The sequence below is a fragment of the Sceloporus undulatus genome, chromosome 7 (assembly GCF_019175285.1).
Source record: "Sceloporus undulatus isolate JIND9_A2432 ecotype Alabama chromosome 7, SceUnd_v1.1, whole genome shotgun sequence".
Taxonomy (NCBI): domain Eukaryota; kingdom Metazoa; phylum Chordata; class Lepidosauria; order Squamata; family Phrynosomatidae; genus Sceloporus; species Sceloporus undulatus.
In genome coordinates this window covers 20,745,661-20,762,166 of record NC_056528.1, presented here as the reverse complement: position 1 = coordinate 20,762,166, position 16,506 = coordinate 20,745,661, and the positions used below count along the sequence as shown (strand labels likewise).

General features: G+C 43.0%; 1 protein-coding gene across 1 annotated transcript in view; it reads right to left on the bottom strand.

Annotated features, from left to right (window-relative positions):
- Positions 1-16,506, bottom strand: part of SH3GLB2 (SH3 domain containing GRB2 like, endophilin B2) — a 49,237-nt gene that overhangs the window by 21,413 nt on the left and 11,318 nt on the right. Inside the window, 3 exon segments of the mRNA XM_042480573.1 lie at positions 1,253-1,386; positions 5,907-6,035; positions 7,621-7,762. Coding sequence (XP_042336507.1) covers positions 1,253-1,386; positions 5,907-6,035; positions 7,621-7,762 — 405 coding nt within the window.

Here is a 16,506-nt window from a genome sequence, read left to right as displayed (position 1 = left end):
CATTTCGCCATTTTGGTTGCTCTCCTCTGGACATGCTCCAGCTTGTCATACCTTCTGAATTGTGGTGCCCAGAAAAGGATACAGTTCAGGACACAGTTGAAGCCCATAAATGGATTAGAAAAAAATCTAACACAATCTAACACAGTACTGTAGTAGTGGTGGCGGCAATGTGCTTTCAAGTCATTTCCCACTTATGGTGACCCTAAAGAGGAAGGAACTGGCCAAACTACCTCCGAGTCTCCCTTGCCTGTGAAATTCATGGGGTTGCCGTAAATCAACATGTGTCTTGAAGGCACATACACACAAGACAGGGGTTGGCAAATGTAGGAGGCTAGGAGGCCACTTTAGGAGAGCACACCTCACCACTATACACTTTTTTCTTCCTTCAAATGTCCCCCAAAACATTCCAGGGGCTATTTTCACAATTTTTAAAAACCTCTCCATGCCATTTTAGGGCCAAGAAGCACTTCAAAACAAGAAGTGACTGGAAGCAATCTGCTACTCTCTACTAACTAAACTAACTAATTAAAGTGGTGGTGTCTCCTTCTTTGGAGGTCTTTAAACAGAGGCTGAATGGCCATCTATCGGGGGTACTTTTATTATGAGTTCCTGCATGGCAGGGGGTTGGACTGAATGACCGTTGTAGTCTCTTCCAACTCTATGATTTTATCATTCTGAGTTGGAGATCTGCACCCAGACCTTTCCTCTTGCCTGTAGGTGTGCCCACTAAAATTGGAAAATATTGCACCGTCGTTTCCTCCCTGGGGATGACCCATGCAAAGTGGAAACTCAGGGACACGTCCTGAGATCTAGCAACGTATGGTGAATTGGCTGTCAAGAAAATCCTTGTGTGGTATTTTACGTTTTTTGATTAGCCTGGGGCCAAAGGGATACTCTAGAAAAGTAAAACCTACAAGAGCCACATTTGATTCTGCAGGCAGTGGTGGAGTGGCTTGAGTGCTTTGATTTTTATCTTTGTCTTTATTTTTATTGTAATCCCCATGGCTCAATAATATGTTTTAAATATATAATGCATGAGGATATACTCCAAACATCTTAATAGTTAAAGCATCATTTGAGTGTATTTTTAAGAACCTAAGTGCTTTCACAAATCGGATTACTGTCCATCTACTCCAGCATCCTTTACAAAAATCGCGGTGAGAGAGCCAACTATTATTGGCCGCTGGCCCATTTTGCTCATCATTTCCATGGCAGGGCATAGATAACCTGTCCATGTCCTTGTCCAACATACCGAAATGGTTCTCCAATCTCCCTCCAGGAAGTTTCGGAAGGGATTCAGGAAGTTGATGGAAGCAGAATGGATGAAGTCACGCTCAGCTCCACCCAAGCGCCGCTCCGTTTCTCCAACTTTGATGAGGGTTTTGCCTAGGAGAAAAACACAGCTGGGTATCAGTCAGATGTTTTGCACATTTCCAGCTAGAGAGAAAACACTAGGCCAGCTCAATTTCTCTAAAGGCAAAGTGTGCCAATGGCCATTAGACCAAGCAGTACCCTCCTGCTTTTGATACACTACATCGGTTGCATTGTGGCTGGATCTTGGCCACCACATCCTCACAGGTCTGGGGATGATCAGAATAAGATAGATCCAATAGCACAAAAAGATGATTTATAGGCATATGTCAGTTATGAAAGCCTCTGACCAGGGGCATTACTTGGAGTCACCCAATGAAGTAATTCATGGTGTCACCTTCCACTGACCTTACCACACCATACAGAATCCTTAGCAATGTTTTTTGTACTAGTGCTATTCATAAATCATAGAATCATAGAGTTGGAAAAGACCTCAAGGGCCATCCAACCCAATCCCCTGCCATGCAGGAAGACACAATCAATCAATACATAATCAACCATAATGCCAGTATATCACTAAGTATAATGGCGAAAGTTGTGACATCAGCAACTAGCAAAATTGAAATTATTTGGATTATAATATCATATGCAGTGCTTAAACGTATTTGCATATTTAAATTAACCATATGATGAATCCATTATTGGTTGGAAAAATAAGCTCAAAGAGTTGCCACCAGTGGCTGTGCTTCAAATGGGAAAGAGTTCTGTCCTGGACCTGACACTCTTCAATATTTTTATCAATTATTTAGATGAGGTGGTGGAAGTTATCCTTATTCTCATTCTGGCTGCAACAAGATCTGTTATCCTAATCAAAATTGCAGCAGATGATGCAAAACTGAGAGGGATAGCTAACATATTGGAAGAACTGTGGGCCATAACTTGTCTACCTGCGCTGTAAGATAATCACTTTTAAAGCTTTTTCTAGCCTGCATTCTCTTTTGAGGCTGTCTACAGTTCTTCTCTTAAGACCCCAAAACAGAATTTCTAAGTGCAGGTCCAAGGGTACACAATGTTGCAGTACCCTTCCCTCCACACGCACACCGATTTCACCCATTGCACTCTTCCTCTGTGGTTGTTTTTACCCACTGCACCAGCCCTGGAGGCATCCGATGGAGCCAAGGATCACCCTGCGATTACAGGAGACAGAGATCATTAACTAAGCCTGAGGGGCAAAATGGATTTGCAAAGGGGCCCAACATAATCAAATTGAAAAGCATCAGAGCAGAGAGAACCAGCAAATTGGTATCTGATCGGCTGCAAGTACAAATTACCCAGGTTCTGGCTGCAACAAGATCTGTTATTAATTTTAGGAGAGGAGGGAACAATAAACAGTACCCAGGTCAGAGGCATCACTAGGGGGTGTAGGGGGTGAGGACTGCACCAGGTGACATCCCAGAGGGAGGTGTATACCGAGTGGAGTGGTACACCCAGTAGGACTGGTGTGGATACTGGGTGTCACCTCCCTTTCTTACTTGTCCAGCAGCCACGCCAGATCCTAAATAGGCTGTCTCCCCCAGAAGTGGTCTGGACAGGTGGTGGCCAGCTGGACAGAAGGCAAGCAAGCAAGGCAATAGGAGGGAAGGGCAGTCTCCTGCCCCCTCCATAGCCCTTTCTGGCACCCACACTAGGTGACGCCAACCTCACTGATGCCACTGGCCCAGGTTGTGGCTGCAACAAGATCTGTTATTGATTTTAACAGAGGAGGAAACTGAAAAACAGACAACTCTGCAGATGAACAAAAACTTTAGTGAGTGCACCTTATGAACACTCCAACAAGGTCCCAAAACAAATCTGGACCAAGAGGGCTGGATTTTTATGCTTCTATAATAAGCCCGATAAGGTAATTTGCATAAAAATCGTAATTTTGCAGACTTTATTACCCTGCTGGTAAAAGATAAGATGGTACCAAAGGGCAGTGAATGACCAGCTCTGAAATGCCTTTGGGATTTTCAAACAAAGCTTTCATTGTCCTATCACCCAGACTCTTTCCAATTTTAGTTGGCATCTCAACTAATCTACTAAGGCAGTTTGATACTACTTTAATTGTCATGGCTCCATGCTCCAGAATTCTGGGATGCATAGTTTGGTGAAGGACTTCAGATTCACCAATAACTTCACTGGTAATGGCGCCTCCTCCCCTCTTCCTGATGCACCATGACACTCTACAATTGAGATATTGGCTAGGAATTTCTGGAGCAGAACAGGAGTGCTCTTTGCACTAAAAATACCCAATGCTCTTCTGGCCAGTGCCCAGATGCACCTCTTTGCAATATACTAACAGGTTTTTCTATGATTCTAAGTATATGAAGGGGAGTCATATTGAGAATGGAGCAGGCTTGTTTTCTGCTGCTCCAGAGACTATGACCCAGAACAATGGATGCAAGCTACAGGAAAAGAGATTCCACCTAAATGTTAGTGGAAGACACTCTTTAGAGAGTCTCTTTCTTTGGAGGTTTTTAAACAGAGTCTGGATGGTCATCTGTTGGGGTGCTTTGCTTGTGAGTTCCTGCATGGCAGGGTGTTGGACTGGATGGCCATTGGGGTCTCTACCAACTCTATAATTCTTAGATTCTCACTCCGTGTCTCTAATTTCCCCCTTTATTTTTCTTAGCTTTCCAACTGCCCACACACAGCCTGCAGCAAACTCAACCCCCCTGGATTGTCTGAAGGAAGTTGCTGCCATTAAAAACAGGCAAGGAACAGATGTGCATTTATAATTTAGAGATATCATCGGCGCAGGAAGGAAAATTCAGGCAGGGAACTGTTTTTGCTTGCTTCTTCTTCTTTTTTTTAAAATGAAACAACCATGATACTAGATAGGAAGGCCTGCTCTTAGTTACAGGTGGAATCTCTGTAGACCTAACCCAATTCCTCCTTATGACATTAAAGACACAGCATGAAGGCAGCTGCAGGGTGACCCCTTCCTGAGAACTGCCAGAGAAGCTGGCAGGAAGAGTACCGTCTAGATGACAAATGTTATTAGTGGAGAAGCATACACAAGCTAGGAAAGACTACAGCTTTTGCCTGAGCCTACTGGGAAGGGAAAGATACTGCCCCATCCTCTCTTCTATCCTAAGATGCTAACTACCTTTGCCCTTTACACCAATTAACATAGGCTGAAGACCAAAGGGGAAAGTGGGAGGAGGAGAGAGAAACTGGGATATTTTAAAAGCATCTGAAGAAATCAGGAAGTTGGAGAGGATGTGGTAGTGCGGTTGATTTTCTTTATTTTTTGCCTTTACCTTTGTACTCTGTCCAGTTCAGCACGTTTAGTCTAGCTCCTCAGCAAAAACCTGTCCGATGTGGCAGGCCTAGGACCTAGAGCAATGGATGCAAGCTCCAGGAAAAGAGATTCCACCTCAAAATTCCTGACAGTAAGGGCTGTTCAACAGTGGAACAAACTCCCTCGCAGTGTAGTGGAGTCTCTCTCCTTGGAGGTCTTTAAGCAGAGGCTGGATGGCCATTTGTTGGGGATGCTTTGATCTGGATTTCCTGCATGGCAGGGGGTTGGACTGGATGGCCCTTGCAGTCTCTTCCAACTTTATGATTCTATGATTCAATGCTACTATCAATAGGAATGTCACTACAGGGGTACAAGGGGAGAGGACCATACCGGGTGACACCAGTGAGGTGGCTGCTCCCATCCATCTCAAAACACCCCCAGCCGCTGCCTGCACCAGCCAGGGCATTTCTCCTGCCCACTGGCTTCGGCCACTGATGAGGGTGGAGTGCTGGTGCATCTGGGCCTGGCACAGCTGCTAGGCAAGGGAGAAAGGGGACTTGCTTTCTCACTTCCCCAGCAGCTGCACCAATCCTGGAATGAGCAAAAGCAGTATCACACCTTATCAGCAGCTGCTGGTGGTAGGTGTGATTCCTTCTGGGTCTGGCAGGGCTGCTGGATGAGCAGTCATGCCCGACCAGGAACAGGTTGCTAGTGGCAGCAACAATGAATTCCTACCATAGCAGAGGCAGTCTGGATGGTGAACAGGGGTGGTTGTGGTGTGTGCCAGCTAGGCAGCCAGGGTTTGTGTGTGTTACAGCATGTGTAACCATACTGGGTTGCCATCAACCCTAGTGACACCACTGAGTATCAGCATATCTTTTCACAGGAATATATGATCTCACCATCACAGAAAGGTAGCACCAAAGTGGGCTTTTCTTTAGCCCAGTGATGGCGAACCTATGGCACGCATGCCAGAGGTGGCACTCAGAGCCATCTCTGTGGGCACACATGCTGTCACCCTAGCACAGAGTATGCTAGAGTTTCTTACTAGAAAGCCAGAGGGATGTGGCACTCTGCAATAAATAAGTGGGGTCTGGGTTGCGGTTTGGGCACTCAGTCTGTAAAAGGTTCACCATCACTGCTTTAGCCAGTCTTTTTAAGCAATTGCCCAGGCTCTGTCTCAAGCGCCCTCTGTCCACGCCAGAGAATTCAAGGCAAGAGAGAGGGAACCACTACAGAACTCCCCCTTTTTCTTTTCTTTTTTGCTTTCTGTCAGAGCCTCGTGAAAGATTAAACAATCTCTATGACTCACCATATGGTGATGTCGGACCAAAATCATTGGCTGCCTCCAACATGTACTGTGCCAGGAGCTCTCCATTCGTGACTCGAGATGGAACCTTCCTGTCAAGCTTCTCGTAGAGGAACTCTTCAACTCTGGCACCTGGAAGATGAGATGGCATTGGAAACTCAATGTGTGGGTGGATGGCTGTCTATATCTTTATTTTATTGTACTTTCTGCCTTTCTCCCAGAAGACTCAAGGTGACTCAAAACAGTGATTGATGAGATCCAAGTCTAAACACAACATTTATTTATGTTTTCTATTCACCTTATACACATACCTTGAAGATAATTTTATTAATTTTATGAATTATTTTGTGCATGAAACCAAATTTGTGTACATTGAACTGTCAGAAATCAAAAGTGTTACTCTCAGTCACTTGTGTGGACAAACTCAGATTTTAAAGTATTTTGGATTTCAGTATTCTGGATAAGGGAGACTAAATCTATATTTACATATATGTACATAATAATGTATTTTGGAGATGAGACTCAAATCTAAAGACAAAATTCATTTGTTTCCAATATATTGTTTACACATAGTTGTTGTGTGTCTTGAAGTCGTTTCCAATTTATGGCAATCTTGAAGGTACTTTTATAGAAATTTTGAAATAATTTTGTGCATGAACCAAAGATTGTACAATGAACCATCACAAAGCAAAGGTGTCACTATCTCAGCCACCCATGAAAATGTTTTGGGTTTTAGAGTATTTCAGAATTCCAGATATGGGAGACTCAACCTGCATTATCGTTGTTATCAGTTTTTTGTAAATTGCTGTAGACCTCTCTGCACTCAATAGTTGTAAAGTAAATGCATTAAATAAATATAGGCAGGATACAGACCGCCCAAAATGGGCAGTCTCTCGCTGCCCTGGTTTGCTCCATGAGGGAGCTGCAGCAGCAAAACCACGCGGCTCCATCGCGGAACAAAAAGAACCTACAAAAAGCGAGTTCCTCTTGCGGCGTGCTTGTGACGCCACAATGTGCCAATGGCGCACTTGCGGCATCACAAGCATGCCGGGACGTGCGGACGCTAGGCATCCATCATGTCAAAATGGCAGCACCCATGTAGACAGGGCGCCACCATTTTTCGCTCCCAGTATGTACTAGGGTTAGCCTAGTACGTACTAGGGTTAGGAAGCGTGTGAATGGTGCGCGCTCCCTAACCCTACTGCCGCCTTCCCCATGCTACAAAATGGTATCCCACCATAGTCGCCCCTCCGTTTTCACAGGGATCCATTCTGGACACACATGCCTCCTGCAGAAATGGGAAATCGCAGATACTGGAGTCCCTGTTGACTCTAATGGTGGCGTGCTCCTGCACACGCCTTGGGTGCACGGTCCATTGTGTTGCCCTCTATTTGCCTCTCACGTATTTCTGAAGGACGCAGACTTCAAATCCGCAAAAACGGAGGAGAAACTGTACATAGGTCTGAACCTACCTAGTTAGTCCTACCTCAGTTAGACCTGTTCAATCAGTTGTTGAAATTTAAGTCAACACACAGATTCCTTTGATTCAACGATTCAACTCTAATCAGGTCCTAATAATAGCATTTAGGTTTTCTCGTCTAGCTTAGCTCCCAAATTTTTAGGATTAATGAACATTTCTCTAATTGTGTAATAGTCCAAATAGAGGCATCAAATCAATGAATTGCTTTCAGAAGAAAAAAAAAACCCAATGGCTTACTTGGGTTTGGCTGCAGCAGAACCTCTGTCTGACGCAGGATCTTCTCTGTCCAGTTCTTGGTGCTGTCTGCCCGGGCCAGAAGGTTTTCAAAGTGGGCATCCAATTCGGTCTTCTCAGCCTGGCCTAGCTTCTCTTCTGTGAACTGCAGAGGGAAAGAAGGAGAATAACACTGGATGATTTTTATGTAGAGAGATCTTGTAGTGCCTCTGAGACACAATGAAAGAAAGAAGTTGGCAGCATGAGCTTTTGTAGACTTAAATCTACTTCCTCAGATGCATTTGGATCTGAGGAAGAAACACATCTGAGAAAGCAGACTTAAGTCTATGTAAGCTCATGCTTTTATGCATGGAAGTGATGGAATGTAATAAACCTACTCTGTGTTTGAAAAAAGAATCAACTGATAAGATATATAAAGAATGGAGCCAGTATTAATTTTTTTAGAAAAGAAGTGAAGTCCATTAGCAATAATAGATTTTTCAGATTAACTGGAGGAGAAATCAATGAGAGAGGAAAGGATAATGAGATGTTTTAGTAACATAGAAAGAAATACAATATATATATATATATACCGGTATATATATTGGGGGGAAGTTATGGGGTAGGAGCATCATAGTTTGGATTAAATTAGGAAGTCACGTCTCATGTAAAGAACAACCGATGGAGGCAAAGGTGGCAGTCAAAGTGTATGTATGGTAGGAGCAGGGATGTGGGAAGTGACAGAAGGTTAGAGTAAGAAGGTGTTGGATAGATGGAGAAGAGGAAGGGTATGAGAAAATGAAAGGCTAATGGCTATAAATCTCCTCCACCACCACTTCTCAAATGAGTTGATTGCCTAAGATCACCCAATGGACTTCCATCACTAAGTGGGGATTCAAACCCTAGCCTCCAGAGTCCCAGTCCAATGCTCAAACCACTACACCATGCTGGCTCGCTTAGCAGGAGTACAGAAGTATCAATGACAATAATCTTTCTAGATACAGCTATCCATTCTGCAGAAGCTCTTCTGGATAATAAAGAACAGAAGATGCTGTCAGTATATTTGTGGTTAATTAGCTTTTCGGTCAGTCAATACCACTTTGCTTCATAAAAGACATCAGCAAGAATGCGTAGGTGTCCCGACAATATTACTCAAGTGGCTAATGCACAACTGTGCATGTATTCTGCAGCCAAGTGACAGTGAAACCGAAGATGGCCCAGTGACCTCAGTAGAAGATAGTCAATACTCTATTTGAAGCAGGTAAGTGAGCACTGCCATGCAAAACCTGCCTGGTGTGCTAAAACTAAGTTCTTCAGTGTCTTTACCCCTGAAGATGTGGTTGAACTGGAGTTCCCAGCATTGCTCACCATCAGCTGTGGCTTACAGGAGCTGCAGTCTAACATCATCTACAGAGATGCAATTCTCATCATTAATGATGCAAGGAAAGTACAGGTTATAATTAAAAAGTTAAATGCCAGCACACTCATCGTCTAATGCCTATGTAAATTACTTTATCATACCCTGGTTTTAAACCACAATTCTAACAAGAGAATAGCATCTTTGGCAATACCTACAGCACGATGTTACCTCCGACCCATTGAAACGCTGGACCACACCTTTTCATGGACAGAGAATACCTGTTGATAAGCATCCAACTGCACTGTCACCCCATTATTCCACTGATGTAATATTGCTTCCAAAGAGTCTCGATATTTGAAAATGAGGCGATCTCCTCCTTTTCCCTTTGCTATTCCCAAGCTGCCTGTTTTCTCCTCTACACACAGGCCAAAAGCCCATGTCCCTCAAGCCTCTTATTCTCCTGTTGGGACAATGCAAGCCAAAACCCCAGGGCCAGGATTGGGCCAGATCCTAGCAGACTGGATGTGGATCTGGCCTAATCACAGGGTAAACAAGCCTTAATGTGGCTCAGTTTGACTCCTGTTTTGCCATGAATATTTACAAGTAATTGTAAGTAAAATCAGCATGCTACATCAAACCTGACTCTAGGTACAGTGCTGGGAGAAAAAATCCAGTCAATTTCCTGGAAAACTGCCATCATTAAGTGCAAAGACATGGAAAACTCATTTATTTCAGAAAGGCAGGGAAGACAACAGAACATGATTTTGTCAAGCCTTCGCCTTTCTATGACTGGACTTCTTTCCAATGATCTGCTGCCATTTTGCTTCTTCACAAAATGGCACGCAGAAACATTTCGCAGATGAAAACTGGGACCAAGCAACATCAGAGTGTGGTCAAGATGGCAAAAGTTATGAATGAGGAAGAAAACACTACTGCCGCAGTTTGCTTTTGAATGACGATTCTGCCTTTTCCTCTCCCTCCTGCTGAATTAATAGACTGCAAACTACTTTTGTACTTTGAAATCCATTTGCAAGAATTGAAGTAAGCTGAGGACAAAGGGGGACAAAATGTGAGAGGAGAAAGAAACCGAGACATCTTAAAAGAAGCAGAAGAAGTGGGATGACAGAGGAGTAATCTGGAACGTGGCTGTCAAATTAGAACAGTTGAAAGATAAGGCTCCTCAAAATATACATTTAAAACATAGAGGGATCTATGTACTGTTGTAAAACTAGTCTCTACAGAATTCTAGAGTTCAAAGAGACTCCAAGAGTCATCCAATCCAACCCCATTCTGCCACGGAAGAACACACAATCAAAGTAGTGTTTAAATATATAATACAACAAAAGACAATACCATACAAATATTCAAACCAATTGTCTGAGAGAAGAGAGAGGAAAAGTCTAGGGACTGCAACTGCCATCAATCCTAGAAAGCATAGCTATCTGATAGAAGGGAGTAGCAAGAGCTGATGGGACTTCAATGTCTTAACATCCTCCCTCCTGAGATAAGTATTGGAGAATGAAAGAATTTCAATGGGAGGAAAACAGTTCCAAAAATGCAAAGCACTCAAAACTAAATTCTTGTTTCCCCTAATAAAACTTCTCTAATCCTTAAAGAATGAAAATCTAGGTTCTGAGAACACACAGGAACCAACAAGCAAATCCAGTTTGCCATATATTTCCAGTTTGTTCTGCTTCTCCATTGTTAAAAGATTTTACTGGAGCTTCAGATCTAAGCTGCGTGTACATATAGGGTTTTTCAGAAGACTACAGAGAAAGAAGTTATCATGACCCAATCTTGTGTCAAACATGGGGAAGTAACAACAGAAGAATGAAGGGAGTGACGGAGAAGGTTGTCACATTCCCAGAAAAACATTGTGTAGATTGTTACTAAGGCTATAAATATTGCCCAGTTTCCATTGCCTGTTGCTGCTGTTGTGTACCTTCGAGTCATTTTTGACTTATGGCAACCCTAAAGCGAACCTATCATGGGGTTTTCTTGGCAAGATTGGTTCAGAGGAGGTTTGCCATGGCCTTCCCTTGAGGCTGAGAGAGTGTGACCTGTCCAAGGCCACCCAGCGGGTTTCATGAATGAGCTGGGAATTGAACCCTGGTCTCCAGAGTAGTAGTCCAATGCTCAAACCACAATGTCACATTGGCTCATTGTCTAGGAGTGGTCAAATTGTAGACCATGGGCCACATACAGACCCCAGAGTTTTAAAAAAAGATTGCCTGCAAATGTTGTCTAGGTGCTTTGAGCCCCTGGACCATTTTAGACCAAGGTATTTTACTGATTCGCCTTGGGCAAGTCACACTCTTTCAGCCTTTGGCAAACATCCTCTGAAGCAACATGCCAAGAAAACCCTGAGATAGATTTCACTTTAAGGTCGTCATAAATCGGAAACAGCTTGAAGTGATACAACAACAAAAATTTGAGAATAAGAAGTGGCCATTCCCTTTTGTTTAAAAAGGCTTTTTTAATCACAGTCATGACCAGTATGGGCAAAAAAGTAACTTGCTTCCAGATTCTTAATGCATGGATTTCAGGATCGGTCCAGGTTGCATTCGCACTACAAGAATAATCTAGTTTGATACCACCTTAGCTGCCATGGCTCAATGCTATGGATTTCTGTAGTTTGTTGTGGCACCAGAGTTCTCTGACAGAGAAGGCTAAATATCTCACAAAACTACAAACCCATTGAGCCATGGTAGTTAAAGCAGTGTCAAACTGGATTGTTTCTGCAGTGCAGATGCAGCCTGAATCCACAGAAAGTGGATTTCAATGTACCGAAACCAGAGATCTTACAATGAGCAGCAGAAGACTCCTCAGTATAAATCTTGCCAAGAAAAACCAAGAGGAGAGTTGCCACAGTTATTACTTGTGGATATCAAGGGCACATTGTTGATCAATTTCACAACTGTCTATTTCTGCTGCAAAGTAACTTTCCCCCTAAGCGCTGCTTGATTCCTAGACATGAGACATCCCCTCTCCTGGGTTTTGACACACATCAAAACTAAATGCCAGCTCAGAATTAGCACCCAAAAGTACTTCACACACACTTTACTGTAGCTTTGACGCCAGCAGCCAAGAATCTAGGCTTGCTTTCAGCAGAGAAAAGCCAGTCTGCTATGCACACGCCTGATGAATAATGTAGAATGGCTTTTGACAGAGAGGATTCGCCTGCCCCCATCACTTCAAGAAGGGCAGAGAGGAACTGCAACCCGGAGTGGAGGATGAATATTTCATGCAAGAGTCAGGTTTCCTTGTGGTCACAACAGGGAGGAGTGGAGGAAAGGAAACAGAGCATGTGATGGTAGAATGTGACGCATTTGCTACCTGTCCATTTCACAGAAGAGTGGGGGAAAGTCAATAGTGGTATAATGTCTAGATCAGAGATTCCCAAATTTTAGTCCTCCAGGTATTGTGGACTTGAATTCCCCGAAGCCTCGGCCAGCTTGGCCAACAAGCAGGAATTCTGGGCGATGACGTCCAGAACCTCTGGAGGACCAAAGTTTGGGAAAGACTGGTCTAGATCAAGGGAAGTCATAGTGCCACTCTATTCTGCTTTGGGCAGATCTCAACTGAAATATTATGTCCAATTCAAGAAGGACACAGGCAAGCTGGAGAATGTCCAGAGGAGGGCAACCAAAATGGTGAAGGGTCTGGAAACCATGCCTTATGAGAAGAGACCTAGGAAGGTTATATGCCAGCCTTGTTTAAATATTTGAAGAAGTATAATGTTGATGACAGAGCAAGCTTGTTCTCTGCTGCTCCAGAGACTAGGACACAGGGCAATGGATTAAACCAAATGGAAAAGAGACTCCACTTAAACATCCATAATCTGGACACCCTAATTCAAAAAGGATGTTGAGAAGCTGAAGCGTTTTTTGACGAAGGTGACCAAAATGGTGAAGGGTCTGGAAACCCTACCCATGAGGAGCTGGGTATGTTCACCCTGGAGAAGAAAAGGTTATGGGGAGACGTGATATCCCTGTTTAAATATTTGAAGGGATGTCATATTGAGGGTGGCGCAAGCTTGTTTTCTGCTGCTCCAGAAACTAGGACATGGAGCAATGCATCCAACCTACAGGGAAAGCGTGTTCACCGAAATATTAGGAAGAACCTTCTGACAATAAGACAGTGGGAAATTATGCCTTGGAAGATGGTGGAGTCTCCTGCTTTGGAGGTTTTCAAACAGAGACTGTTTGACCTGTTTATGCTTTGATTCCTGCCTGATACAATAAGGTTGGACTGGATTGCCCTTGGGCCTCTTCCAACTCCATGATCCTATTCTATGGAATGGACTGCCACTTTGTATAAATTAACAATACAATGATTCCTACTCCAAATTCTCCTCGTATAAACCCAAACATGCAGCATTGATAGAGTCTCCTTCTTTGGAGGTCTTTAAACAGAGGCTGGATAGCCATCGGTCGGGGATGATTTGATTGTGAGTTCCTGCATGGCAGAATGGGGTTGGACTGGATGGCCCTTGTGGTCTCTTCCAACTCTATGATTCTATGATTTGGCACCACAACCTTGGCACAGCTAAACAAAGACTAAATATCTGTGTAAATGGGGAAAGGACACAGCTAGCCACAACACAATGGAAGATCAGGTGTTTTGTTCGTATCAATCCAACACATATGCTCTGCAAGACTTGATGTGACAACAGCAGAATATGCACATTTCTTACAAATTTGTGGGAGATTCCACCACTCTCAGAAGCAGAGTATTCCACTGTCAAACAGCTCTTACCATCAAGAAGTTCTTCCTGATGTTTAGCTAGAATCCCTTTTCCTTTTGCTTCAATCCATTGCTCCAGCTCCTTGTCTCTGGAGCAGCAGAAAATAAGCTTGCTCCATTCTTAACATGACATCCCTTCAAATGAATAGCCTGAAGCCCACAAAAGTTTATGCCAAACCAATATGGTCAGTTTTAAGGCTAATTCGCTGTTCTTTCTGCCCTAAGGAGATAACTATAATAGGTTAGTCTCTTAAGTTCAACCTCTTGGTTCTGGATTTTAAGAGAACAAGAACACTATCAAGTTTGGTGCTCTTAGTGAAAGATGCAAACTTCAAGGCTGGAAAACCCACAGCACACAGAACAGAGGCAGAGTCCCACTGGGTTCATTATCTTGCAATAGAAGCCTCCCAAGAGGAAAAATAAAACCTAGGCCAAGATGCATCTGTGCATTATGAGCCACAGTAATTATTGTTATAAGATCACACAGTTGCCTTTGGAGACATCGCAAGGGTCACTTAAATAACCAAATTGCCATAGTAACCAAAAAGGCTGTAAAATCAATCCCTGGGAGGAAGAGAGAAAGGCCACTGTTTTTATGTCCTAGAAAAGCAACGAGAACTGATTATGTGACATTCATCTAGAAATTGGAACCTGTGTTCAACCAGGGATATAGCCACACTATTCAATTACAGTGCTTTGATACCACTTTATTTCCAGCCTACAGTATTCCTAGGTTTTGCTGTTTGGTGAGCCGCTCAAAACTCTTTAGTGCAATTCTCTTGCATCACAACACTAGAGTTTTCTCATAGATGATGATGATCATCATCATTATCATCATCCTCCAGAAAACTCCAGTGTTGCTGTGCAGGGGAATTACACTAAAGAATTTTAAATTCCTCACCAAACCACAAATCCAAGGAATTTATGAAGTAGGTTTGTTGTTATTTATATGTATGTTTTTAGATAATAGATAAAAGATGATGATGATGATGCAGTCAGCCCTCCTTATCCACGGACTTTTTATCCACAGATGCCAGCATCCATGGCTTGAACCTTGATTTTTCCCTTGTATATAAGGAGCACCATTTTACTATGCCATTATATTGAATGGGATTTGAGCATCTAAGAATTTTGATATCCACTGGAGGACCCTGGACCCAAACCCCAGCAGATACCAAGGTCCCATTGTAATACTATATTACTAAACAACAAAAAATACAAAAGCTGCACAAATACATTATTTCAGGTTAACGTCCTCACATCTAGAAGTTGATTTTAGATGTCGTTTTCTAATTACATTTCATTATCGCTCCGCTCTCAGTGTGCTTTCTACGTCTGGGATTTGTAGCTTGGTGAGGCACCAGCATTCTTTGGCATAGAAGGCTGCAAACCTTGTAAAACTACAAATATATAGGATGGAGCTACAGCAATTGAAGTGGCATCGAACTGCATTTATTTCTAGTGAAGACACACACCAAGATGATCAAATGTCTGGAAACCAAACCTTACAAGGAATGACTCAGGGAGCATCTTCAGCTACTGTCTTCAGGTTGGAGAAGACAAGACTGAGAGGTGACATGATAGCTATGTTTAAATATCTGAAAGGCGTGGTGTAGAAGATAATTGAGTTTGTTTTCTGCTGTTCTAGAGACCAGAACGACAACCAGAGGATTCAAATTACAAGAAAAGAGATTCCACCTAAACCTTAGGACAGTGATGGTGAACCTTTTTGAGGCCGAGTGCCCAAACTGCAACTGAAAACCCACTTATTTATTGCAAAGTGCCATGTCACTCTGGGCTTTCTAGTAACAAACTCTGGCAAACTCTGCTGGGCCGACGGCACATGTGCCCACAGAGAGGGCTCCGAGTGCCACCTCTGGCACGCGTGCCATAGGTTTGCCATCACTACCTTAGGAAGAAGAACTGTTGGACAGTGGAATGTACTGCCTTGGAAGGTAATGGACATATAACAAAAGATGTGAAGGATGAAACCAAGAAAAATGGTGCGAAAGAACTTACAAAAATCTGGCAGACATAACTGTTTGTGCTCACCCTAAAGTCTGGATGGATGAAATAGTAAAGGGACTTGGTACTTCTTTTAGATGCTTCGAAGAAGGATTAAGCTCTCACCTTTCGCCAGGGGATGGTTCCTTTTTTGATACGAGTTCAAGTACCGTACTTTCACTAAGCCATGGATACGTCGACCCAGGCTTTTTGGGTCAATGTTTTGACTAACATTGCCAGACCTATATATAAATATATACAGTATTTTCAAAATAGATTTTTTAATGCTCAAAGTTAAGCAAAAACAAGATTTTAAGAAAGAATAATTATCTATCGATCTGTCTACCTATAAAAGAAAAAGGTACAAGTTTCTTATCCCTCAGTATTGAGCACTTTCCAATTTTCGGTTTTCTCCTGCTTACTTCAAAATAATTGTAAAGTGTATACTATCTATTAGATGTCATAATGTTTAATGCTTTTTCTCCCTATTTGCAGACATCAATGCAACTACAGCGCTTTTCCCAATGAAAATCAGTTCTAGCACGATACTTAAGAAAGCAGCCAATTTAGCCTTTTCTTTTACTACATCGCCACAAGCAAAAAGGAGGAAAGGAACATAGCCACACGTACAAATGCGGCCTGACTTCTCGGCCACGCAATCCACAGCTCAAAATTAATCTAGCCAAGACTGTGAGTAGCAGCAAAGTATGACTACACCAATTGCTCTCTCCCTGCCACCCCATTCCCCCAATGCAATTCCAATGAACACATTAACTTTGTTAAAATCGATTTCAGCTGGA